The 11861-nt window shown below is 32.7% G+C and overlaps 1 protein-coding gene across 1 annotated transcript in view; it reads right to left on the reverse strand.

Moving 5' to 3' along the window:
- Positions 1–9859, reverse strand: part of LOC143240999 (ATP-binding cassette sub-family D member 1-like) — a 45499-nt gene extending 35640 nt beyond the window's left edge. Inside the window, exon 1 of the mRNA XM_076484432.1 lies at positions 8014–9859. Coding sequence (XP_076340547.1) covers positions 8014–9075 — 1062 coding nt within the window. The 5' untranslated portion in view covers positions 9076–9859. The remainder of the gene's footprint in view (positions 1–8013) is intronic.
- Positions 9860–11861: the final 2002 nt, after the last annotated feature.

Raw genomic sequence — 11861 nt, forward strand, 5'->3', positions numbered from 1 at the left:
GAAAGTGCTTATATCTATTTTAATCAGTAATTGTTTTTACTCATTATCAACTGACACAACAGTAATTATACACATTCAGAAAACAATATGATTACAAAAAACACTTCAGTTTCTTTCCTGTATTTACAGTATTAGTTCCATTTTTACAAAATTCAAAGCTTAAATTTCTCCTGTAAGATGATAGCAAAAAATGCAAGAGGGCAAACAACACTAAATTTTTAGTTGTTTATGTGTATTTTTATTCATTTTTATAAAAGTAACAAAAATATAAAATTCAGAAATGTATGAGATTAAATAAAAAAGCAAATTGAAAAGTTAAAATAAAAATTTCTCAGCTAAGTCTGCATGTGAACTGTTTATGAATTATGTAGTTCATTTATGTAACTCGATCTATGAAGTCACTGCACAAGTTTTATTTTATGAAGGATTTGTGCTCAAAAAGTGTTCCAAGAGCAATCTAATAAAATAGTTGTGAAAGGGATAGACCAGCAAATATTTTAGAATAAATCATAACCGTATTACAATCTGCAGTCATTCTAGACAGAAAAATAAAAGTAACTTATTTTGTTTGGGTTTTTGTTTGTATCTTTACTGTTAAGCACAAAGCTAAACAATGCACTATAAGTACAGTGCCCACCACTTGTGTTAAAACCCAGTTTATAGTGTTATACACCTTTAAAATTACTGTTCAACCATTAGAGGGCTTTTGTGGTGGTTACATCAGGTCATTCAAATGAACAAGTCTGTTATATATTAGAGCTAAGAAAGTAATAGAAATATTTGCTGAAAAGGAAACAAACCTTTTGACATTAATTTAGGATGTTCTAGTGATTGTGAAAATCAAAACCTGTATGATGCAAAAAAATTGTTTTTTTTATACATGTTGTTTAGGTAAAATATTCATCACGAAGTTTAGTTGAATGGATGGCAACTGCCTTGTCGTATAAACACAAATGTAGAGGAAGGAATTTCAAGTCTTCCACTTTTTGTTTGAAGACAAAAAGCAGGAAACTTTTGAAACATCATGGCATTCATCAAAATTATTAAATACATATAGAGTTCGTTTAAAACTATTACACAACTATGAACCAAAATTGAGTGGCAGATAACATACGGCCTTATTAAAAATGAAGGTGCAAGCAACTTGTTTAAAATTAATCTTGAAAGGCATCCGATGAAGATTAAATCACCCACACAATTTTAAAATCTTAAATAAACAGGTAAAAATGAGTATAATAACCTACTTGATGAAGTATGCCATACATAAAAGTTTCTTTAAATATAAAATGGGCTTAGCTTACAATTTTGCAAACTAATCAATTCGCTGAACCTTCTATATCTACTTTAAAAACCAAGCAAAAATTTTCATCATTACTTTCCTATAAATATTTAAATATTCACATGTTAACCAAAATTAAAAAACTGATAAAGAGATTCATGAATACTACAGGGTGTTTGGAAAGTCACTGTGCACTTGTATATTTATTAACAGACATCTTTCAATATAGAATACAGGAGGTAAATATGAATGACAATTATAAACAATGTTGAAAGTGACCCCCGTTGGCATCAATACAGGCTCGGATCCTTCTTATTTTGTTTCTAAACACCGCTATCAGTTGCTGGCTTGAAATAGACTGAATGAATGCTGTTATTGCTGATTACAAAACTGCATAGTGACTTTCCAAACACCCTGAATAATTAAGATTCACTTATTTCTGCTGGGATCCTTCACATACAGGGAATTCAAGAATCTTCAAAACACCTTTTTAAAAAAATGTTAGGAAGACCATCTAATACAGACACATTATTTGTCACAAGTTGAAGAATGATATATAGTTTCTTAAGCTGTATCAGTTGATGTCACTAACATTATTTCAGCAGGACGGTTTCCCTCCACAGTAGAGCTTTTGTATCTGTGACAGACCTAATGAAATATTACCTCGTCAGTGATCTAGGAAGGAAGGTCCAATCAGGTGGCCCTCACATTCACTGGACATGATGCCAGTAGATTCTTTTTTTATGGAGTTTTATAAAGAACAGATTTATAGTGGTAAAGTTGCATGTAAAAATGGATAGCAAAAGTGTACACAAGAAGCCTTCACAAAAATTACTCCTGCAATGTTATGAAACACTTGCCATAAGACAGAGTACAAACTGAACACTTTGTGTAACTTGTGGTGCACACAGTAAACTGTAGTAACTATATGCTACAAAGTAAGTACATAATCTTCCATATCCAAAAAACTGTCTCCCTATGTGTTTCCAAAATTCTTGGATAATATATTTCACAAAGAAAATAAGTGATTCCACCAAAAGTTCTTGATCAGTTCTTTAAACAAGATGTTGCAACAAGCAAGTAATAAAATTATTCAACATGGTGCAACATATACAAACTCCACCTGTAGTGGATGGCATAAAAATAACAATATTTTAAAACAGTCTTAACATCTTATAGTTGTAAATAAACCAGAAGGAGAAACATTAATTCCAAAATTAAAAAGTGTAACATCAGCTCTTGAAGTGTAGCACTGAGGAAAGTAATTCTTTCTTACTGTATGTGACAAGAGCTTATGTGATGAATGGATGAAAGACAAAGCTGATAAGATGTTAAACTTTCTGCTAATTGTTTAATTGTAGTGAGAGAATCAAACACACATTCCTGTTATTTTCTATATTTCTCTCTCTGTATCTATAAAAACATAGAAACTGTAACTCAAGGTGATTTCACTTCAACATGAATAAATTGAAAATTCCTGTTTGCTTTAAAGTTATTTTTTCTCTGGTGTAGAATGATTAAAAATGAAAAAAAAAAAATTTAAAGCATTCAAAATTACTATGGATTTGTACAGTCTTCTCAAAAGAGATTTGAGTGGTGAAAAAATTGGAAAGTTAATATGAATATCACAAATAACAGGTCTAAACTTTGGAAACTCAGATGAGATGGCTAGTTTTAAATAGTTGTTAACTTAATGTTTCTGTCATTCTAAAATACAATTTATCAAATACAGCAGAATGAGCAACAAACATTATTAGCAGTAAAAATAAACTTTGTGGAAAGTGCATGTAAATAAACTGCAGACAGTACAAGTGCAAAACATAACAGCTAAATGAATGTCAGTCCACTTGAAAAGAATGTAGTACATTACTATATGATGTTATAGACCACAAGTCTTGGCTCTTCAATATGTGCATTACATATCACCAGTGCTTGAAAGGTCACTGCTCCTGGCAATGACTACATGCTGAATAATTTTCATGGTTTGCTAGTCTTCTGTAGGGGAACACTGGCAAGTTACTCAAAGATTTGGCCTATTTCACTTGAAGGACTTGTGTGTAAAGTACTTGTAGTTTAAGGCATGAAGAATGTATTCAGTACATCTGTGATTCTTCTTGAATAATGGGTCACCAATTGTTTTACATTATTTCTAATGATAATATATTTTCTTAAAGGCAGGATGAAGAAATTATATTTATTGTAATAATCAGTTCAACTACCTTGAGAACAAAAATATATTGCATAGTAAAATATATGAATTAGAGAAACAATGTACTTCAAATTTAAATTGATACACACAACACACACAGTCTTCCCGAGCTGTAAACTTGTGTTCCTCTGTGTGTGTGTATAACTGTAAATCAAGGTGATTTCACTTCAGAATGAACATCAATAAAGTTAAAGTTCCTGTTTGTTTTGTGTTTGTTTGTTTTTTATGTACAGAACTATTTAGAGCAATAGATGGGCTAGTTAGACCTGTGTGACAGTTTTAGGGGTTAAAGTAAGTTATATGTTAAAAGTATGCTCCACTTAAGCAAGTTAAGAATGTTTGAAGTAGTCTAAATTTATTTATTAACAGTATTTTAAACAAGCTTAGTGGTAATGGAGCATGGGTTACTGGCCAACAAAGAGTTTAAAGGTACAAGATTCAAAACACAAGTTTTTGTTGTTGTTTTTTAAAATAAACGTAACAGTCACAAATAATCTTAGTTGCTATTATTCGAATGTTAGAAATATAAGAACAATATGGATGAATTCAGAGTTCTAGTTAAAATGGACAGACCTACAATAAAAATTACTGCAACTTTATTAGACTTGAAAATATTGATAACAGTAATCAAAATGTTTTGAAATTCTAGGCTATAGCTTATTTAAACAAATAGTCTTTTAAAACAGGGTGAAGGGTAGCTTTTTATACAGAGATAAGCTGCATCCTGTTAAACTGAAAACAAAAACAAAATATGGCAAGCAAGAGCTTGAACCTTGTGGGTCACACTCAGGCATTTCAAGGTTAATAAATTTTAAATGGTAGCTGCATGCCACCTGGTCAGACAAACAAGGTTAATGACAAACTGAATGAGTTCAAGTTTATCACTGACAAGAATATTGATGTAATAATTATGGGAGATTAATTTTAGAGACACTGATTAGGTGATATGGAGTCAAATAGCAAAGGAGAGACATTTCATGAAGATATCCAAGATGTTTTCTTTACCATATGGTCAAGGAGATACCATTTTACATTTAGTTTTAACTACTAATGAGAACAGGTAACAGAAATTGAAACTGGGTAATTTGTAGAAATGTGTTTACAATTTATTTATGCTTGATGTTTTGCTACATGTTAAAATAAGTTAGAAATCCTACTTCCTAATTTTTAGAAAGCTACTTTTGGGGCCATAAAACAAAATTTATTTTTAGTGAAAGGGGATAAAGAGATAAATGGTGATATGAGACAGGTTTTGAAAAGAGTAAAAAAATAAATTGTTTTTTATTTCAAGATAGGCATGTTTCTAAGAAGAAGAACAGGAAATCAGTAGAAATCATGTGTCAAAGTGGTTTACTGCTGACATAGAGAACAAAATCAGGAATGAATGCCAAATGTTCAAGAACTTTAAGCTGATATATAACTTGGAAGATTTACAAGATTGATTTTAAAAAATAATGAAGTTCATAAAATCTTATTAGAAACTGCTGGAGAATGATGTTACATCTAACAGCCATGATTTGTTTAAACATGTTAAATATATGCAAAATAATAAAATTGAGACTGGACCTGATGGTATGTATGTGTGTTTTTGTTTGTTTTTTTTGTTTTTGATGACTATGAGGTAGATTAGATACAATTTTTTTTTTTTTCCTTCCACTTTAACAAAGAGAATACAGTAATATCCCTGATCATAAAATGGTTAATCCACTGCTGGTAATTAGAAACACCAAGATTATATACTTTTTAAAGTTCCAAGGCCAAGGAAGATTTTCCCTCAGATTTCAAAAGAGGTCATATGGGGTACATGTGTGCCAGTCTCTCTTGTTTTTGTAGGTCAACAGACAAGACAGTATGCAGGTCCTTAAGGACTGAAAAACTGCTAATGTTGTTTCAAATTTTAAAGAGGAAGATTCCAACGCCCTGAAAATTACAGGTCATTCAGTTGTACTTCTAAAGTAAGAAAATTAATGAGGTTGAGAAAAAATCTTCACAAAACCATTTTGTGAAATATATCACAAACAAAACCCAACATGGGAAGTCTTGTTTTACTTCTCCCCCCGTGATGTTTCATATCTAGAGATGGAAAAGGTATATCCTGGATGCACTTAAGACTTGCAAGAAGTTCTTGATAAAGTTTCACATAAGAGGACAAAACTGAGTCAGTCAGGATATGAAGAAAGAATTAACTAGGTCAATAGAATATATATGAGAAGACACGTTTCCAGAAGCAGCATAGTTCTACAAAATATGTGGTTATACGTTAGTTAATAGGGATGATTTCAAGAAATAAAAAGAGTGGAGGAATAGCTTTATGTTATCTCTGTAGGTTTGAGGAAGATAAGTCACTTATTGGATAGAAAGGTGTCTAGATGGAAGAAACCAGAGCACTGTTATAAATAGAGTTCATTCCAACTGGATTAATGACAAAAATAAAGTAACTCAGAATAAGTGTGAATACCATTGTTTGTTTGTTTTTTTATCTGGGTCAATGACAAAATGGTCAATAAAGGTAAATAAATTATTTAATTTTTCTGATATTAAGTTATTGGATTGGTCACTACAAGGAGAATAATGTCGCTCCTTTACAAATGGACTGAAATCATTGGCTGAGGTGGCAAATAACCGACAGATTACTTTTAATTATAATAAACAATGTAATGCATATGGATTATCATAATTTGAATTGTCAGTATAGTCATTTTGATCTAAAAATAGTTAAAAAAGACCTTACTAAGCTGTTGAAGTGTCCAGCTTATTTATATATTAATGAATCATCTATTTTTTTGTACTCAACTGTAATTCTGAGAATGATACGACTACAGGACTATAAGTTTTGGAAGTGTAAGAATCATCTTCAACTAAGACACTTTTGTTTTTATAATGAAGTAGTTGGCCCTTAGAATGAATTGTCTTCAGATGTGATGGATGCAAAATATTTAAGAGAGGGCTTGAAAATAATTGAATAATGAGGTCTGAGTTTAGTGTGGATGGGATAACACAAATCAATCAACACTGGTCTCTTTGTCCTCACATTTTGTGTTAAGCTAATAATTGTATACCACTTGTCTGTTCTTATGCTGTTTTAAGGTATTTTTCTACCAGACCAATTCACAGGTAACTGCCATACTGCTTTATTAAAATACTGAATCTTTCTTTACAAGTTCAGTGAATGATAAATAAGTAAACACTGACATATTGGCATCTATTTATTAAGTTACATATAATGCATGTATAAAAAAACATAAATGTTTAAAAAGTAAAGCATCACTCTCACATAATAGTTTTAATTACAAAATGTTTAATTTTCAAGTATGCTAATGACACGATACATAGATATACAGGGTGGCCCGTAAATCCCCACCCATCCATATGTTGTGTCTAAACAACGTTATAGTACTAATGATGAGTTGAAGGCAGCTATTACTGCAATATTTGGAACAATAGCCCCTGCTATGTTGAGGAAAATGTCTCACAGAACGTGGTGTCGCATAATATTATCTAGCGAAAATGAGGGACACCACACAGATACACTGGATACATAAGATATATGGATGGGTAGGGACTTGTGGCCCACCCTGTACATGTCTAATTTGGTTATTTAGAATTAAGCACAAAGCTACACAATGGGCTAGCTATGCTTTGTCCAGCTAGGGTGTCAAAACCTGGTTTTTTAGTGGCTCGAGTCTGCAGACATACTGCTGTGCCACTTGGGTACAGGTATACATGTAATGTGTTGTTTAGTCCTCAGGCTATTCCACACGTATAATGCAGATGACATATCAATATTAATTACTGGATTTTTCTAAAGTATAAACCTTGAGTTTAACAAGGTTAAGTTGTCATGGTTTTAGGATTCTGACCTAATTTACAATGCAGAAGGTTAATACACTGATTACTCAATAACAATAAACAACACCAGGTTAAGTGTAACAAATCAACTTTTTTGTATCCAATGAGCCAATGACAAATATAAACAATTGTTTATATCTTCAATACACTAAAAGAATACATTCATGTGCATATAATATATACTTTCCATTATATTACATTTTGCTAAAGCTACTTTTATAACTCAGTACACTGTCATGTACTTCTGCATCCTTTTTTATTGTTTGTATTCAACAGTATTTTAAACATATCAGTTAATTTATATTTATTGTTATTTTTGTCTTTGGCTGTCCCGATCTCATCTAAACAAATTCCAATTTGAAGTTCATAATGTAACACAAACAAAATTTATATTAAATGTACATTAGTTAAGGCATAGAAACACTACTCTGTACAAATCTGGAGTTACAAATTGCAAGCCTATGTTTTCCCAAAGCATACAAACAACTTTCATTCAAGTCCTTCATATTTTCAGGACTACATTTCAGTCTAAAGAACTTATTTTAAATTTGTACAGCATACACTATGACATATTCAATTAAAAAAACATTACATCAATTTAACTACAACTGTTATGACATTACACTGTAATTATAGGTTACAATTATACACAACCATATTGAAAACCAGAACTTACCTCATGTCCTCCATAAAAAGCTATTTCTTCAGAATTGGCAATCAATCTAGAATGAATGAATCTTAAATATCCTTTGTGCTTGGCTTCTTCTGACACAAGTTTCCCAAACTTTGGTGATAATTTCCTTAATATATGTCCAGTTAAAAATACCATCGCTCCACCTAGCACATTCCCTGTAATACCAAATGAACCCATGCTTCTGGCCATTTTGAATAAAGTCAAGTTAATAATGGCAACATCTAACAATGGCTTAGTTATGTGGGAATACAAGTGGGCAACAGACTGTGAAAATGTTGCAATATCATCGGTTAAACAGTGGTCTGCATTTTCCAAGCGGCCATCCAAATTACTTACTCGATAGTAAGTCTGGTTTTCAAAATAAAGATCATAAGCGTGGCGAACCAAACGTGTGCGAAAGGCTAATGCCAACTGACTTTCCAAAAACCGTATAAGACTATTGATGAAAGTAGCTGGTATTGCTACCAGAAGCCATTTGGAAAGCTGAAAGGCAAATTTCATGATATCTTTTCTAACAATGTTTTTAACAACATGACCTTCTAACCTTGCAACATAAATTGACAAGAATGACCTTGACACCAGAGACACAGTATGCAAACCAAGAAGGCCCATTTCAAGTGAATGTAACTTAGGTATCATTATCCTGATGAGTTTTACAAGTTGTAGCAAGAACTGTTTGTTAAATGCTGGTGACAACTGTAACTTCTTTTTTGTCGAGTCATCTGTCAGCTCTGTTGATGTCAATGACTTTCCATCCTTTTGTGACCTTTTCTCAATTGTTTCAAATGGTTCTTCAGCTTCCTCATTTTCAGTAAGAACCCAATTTCTCTGCATAGATATAATTGGACTCGTACTAGAAATGTTTTCTTGAGCCTCTCTAGCTTTATTCCTTACTGCTGAAAGAGAACTGAGTAAAATTGGATACCCAATTTTTAAAACATAAGCTGTTATAATAGCTACAGTCAAACCTCTTGTAATAACTTCTGGAGGAACGCTTGCCTTCTTTGCTGTAACGTGGATTAACTTGGACAACGAATTTGTCATAGTGGAAAATGAGATGTAGTTTGACACTACAATTCTTCTATACCATAAATTATGATATTTGAAACTTATGGCTGTATATACCAGGTTGTTATTTAAAAATAAATGATACTTTTACAACCATATTTTGTTCACAAGTAGTTAAAGCTTGGTTCTTCTACACTATATACTAATTGTAATAAAACTTTAAAAAACTGTTACATAATTTTATTCCACTAAGCAAAACGACTCATTAATAAAAGAATTTAAGAATACCAGAAACAAGTGCAGACTGTATCTAGCTGAACTCTCAAAAGAACAAAAACACAAAACCTCCTAAGTGTTATGCTACTCTAAACCCAGATAATATATACCGTCCGTTCTTACGATTAGAAGAGCACGCCCCTTGAGTCACTGAATGACACTCTGACAGCCATACGACGTTGTAACGTTACTCTATTACTGTTAAACATGCAGCCCTATTTGTTAACATTTTTAATAATAATACTGTGCTAAGCAAATACATCTATATTAACATGGTTGCTGACATTTATTTTTAAAATTGTTATAGCAATAAACTAATTGATTTTCAACGTATTTTACAAAATTAGTGCCAGCAAGGTCACAGCACATACACAAAATTTATTAATTATTTCTAGTTGTTCACAATAAAAGAGTCATCTAACACAACAGTTGATATCAATAAGTCGCATCACAATCACAATGGTCTGTTGCTTATGCTTTTTAGTAACCTATATGTGTGTGTGATAATCTATTCTATCCGCCCACCGCGCTTTCATTCCAAGCCGGTTTCAATATATGACGTCATCCCATGGAGGACTTGTGGGAGAATGTAAACGTATCATATATTTTCCCTTTTTCTTTTCTAATTACAAAAGGTAGATTGAGGTATCTGACTTATTCTTTAAAATGTGATTTTAATTTTCTTCTTGCGTTGAAATATGAAAAGAAACAGCAAGCTTTCGATATACATATTTCATTTCCCAGTGGGACAGCGATAAGTCTAGACAACTCTGAAATCGGACTGTGCACAGCAGATAACCTATTGTGGCTTTGCTCTAAAATAAACAAAGAAACGTAACTACTTCAGGAGAAAATACTGTAACAACGACTTTAAATATGTTTATCTGTTTTTGAATTTCGCCTAAAACTACACAATGGCTATCTGCGCTAAACGTCCCTAATTTACAGGGGCGTAGATTTTTTACACCCGATGGGGGGAATGATTTTTGCGACCACTTATGTGGACTGTTCAATTTGCAAATTGGTAATCTCTGATTACGTGAACCTGAAAGTTGTAAACATGCAGTCACAGAGTAATCTTGTTGCCACGATACTTCAAGGTTTCCATGTAGGTTTGTATAAGTGAGGTGTTGTGAACAGTTTTCAAAATGTTAATAGAATAAAGACAAATGTGTCACACATTAACTGCCACATGAATTTATTCCTGGACACTGCACAGTATAAAAGATGGCCATTATACTTGACAAGGTTACTAATAACTTTCATTGCATGAATTACGTTTTCAAATATTAATAAAATTAGTAATTACCCTTGATAAGTTTATATCTAATGAAAAAATGTTCATGTTGTTTGATAAAAATAATTAAAAAGTCTTTGCAAACTCTTGAAAATTACACATCAATACAATGTAGCACATAATTATTCATACTTTTCATTGAAGTAAGATTCATTTAGTCCTCTAGTCTACATGCCCCCTTTGTTTGACCTCCTTTGTGATGATCTGTTTTTGAATTCTTTCATAAGGTCTTCTATATTTATCTTGTCGACCTCATCTTTGTGAGTGTGACAAACTGCCATATGGTTGAGGCGGCACTGAGACATAGTTGTCCTTAACCACGTCTTCAGCCGTCTTAATGCAGAAAAGCTGCGTTCACATTCGCAGCTAGATACTGGACAAACGAGCAAAATTTTGATAAGAAGAAACACTTCACTAAACATATGCTGGCTTGTTTCATGCATTTTACAGTAAGCATCCTTCGCACCTTTCAGAGATACTGCTTTTGTTGTTCCTTTGAACATGGACAACTGAAACTCGAGCCGTTATGCACAGATTTCTGGATAGAAGTTTATAATCGAGTTGTCAATCTTGCCAGATATTGCCTCAAGTCATTGTTGTCTGCATTGAATCTAGTGGTCAGATGTTCTATGACTGTGTCCACAAATTCAACATATTGGCTTCTGTTGCAGAATGGTGTTCTGATCCATCACCTGTGATCCTTTTCGGGGTTCTGCGAATGCGTAGTAGTTCAATAGGAACCAGATCTAGGGAAGTTACCTTTTTGTCTCAGTTTCATCAAATATCTTGTTGTAATTTTCCTCTGTTCGCGATACCCGCAATTGCTCAACTGTCATTGCAGATGCTTCAATCATGCCAGATACTGTCACTGATTTTGCTTGGAATGCACGGTTTAGTTCCTCTAATGCAGCTAATGGATGCTGAGCCATCAACAATCCTAAAACTGTCTTTCCTTTGTCAAATCTGTCCAACAAACCTCATATTTTCACTGCTACATCTGATTTTTCATTTGCTAATTCAGACAAAAAATCAACAATGTCACTGTAGTGATCAATAGCACATGTAATTGCAGATAGGCGGCACAACCAGCGTGTTGGACACAGTGAGCGGATGTACTAAACTGGACCATTGTGGCTGTCTGACGATACAATATTTTTAAAGATTGTCTTGTATTTGCCTGACCTCTGAAGCAAGACACCAAATTCATGTACCCACTGGATAGAATCTCGAACACATTCACAAGCTTCAA

The sequence above is a fragment of the Tachypleus tridentatus genome, chromosome 1 (genome assembly GCF_004210375.1).
Source record: "Tachypleus tridentatus isolate NWPU-2018 chromosome 1, ASM421037v1, whole genome shotgun sequence".
In the NCBI taxonomy this organism is placed as follows: domain Eukaryota; kingdom Metazoa; phylum Arthropoda; class Merostomata; order Xiphosura; family Limulidae; genus Tachypleus; species Tachypleus tridentatus.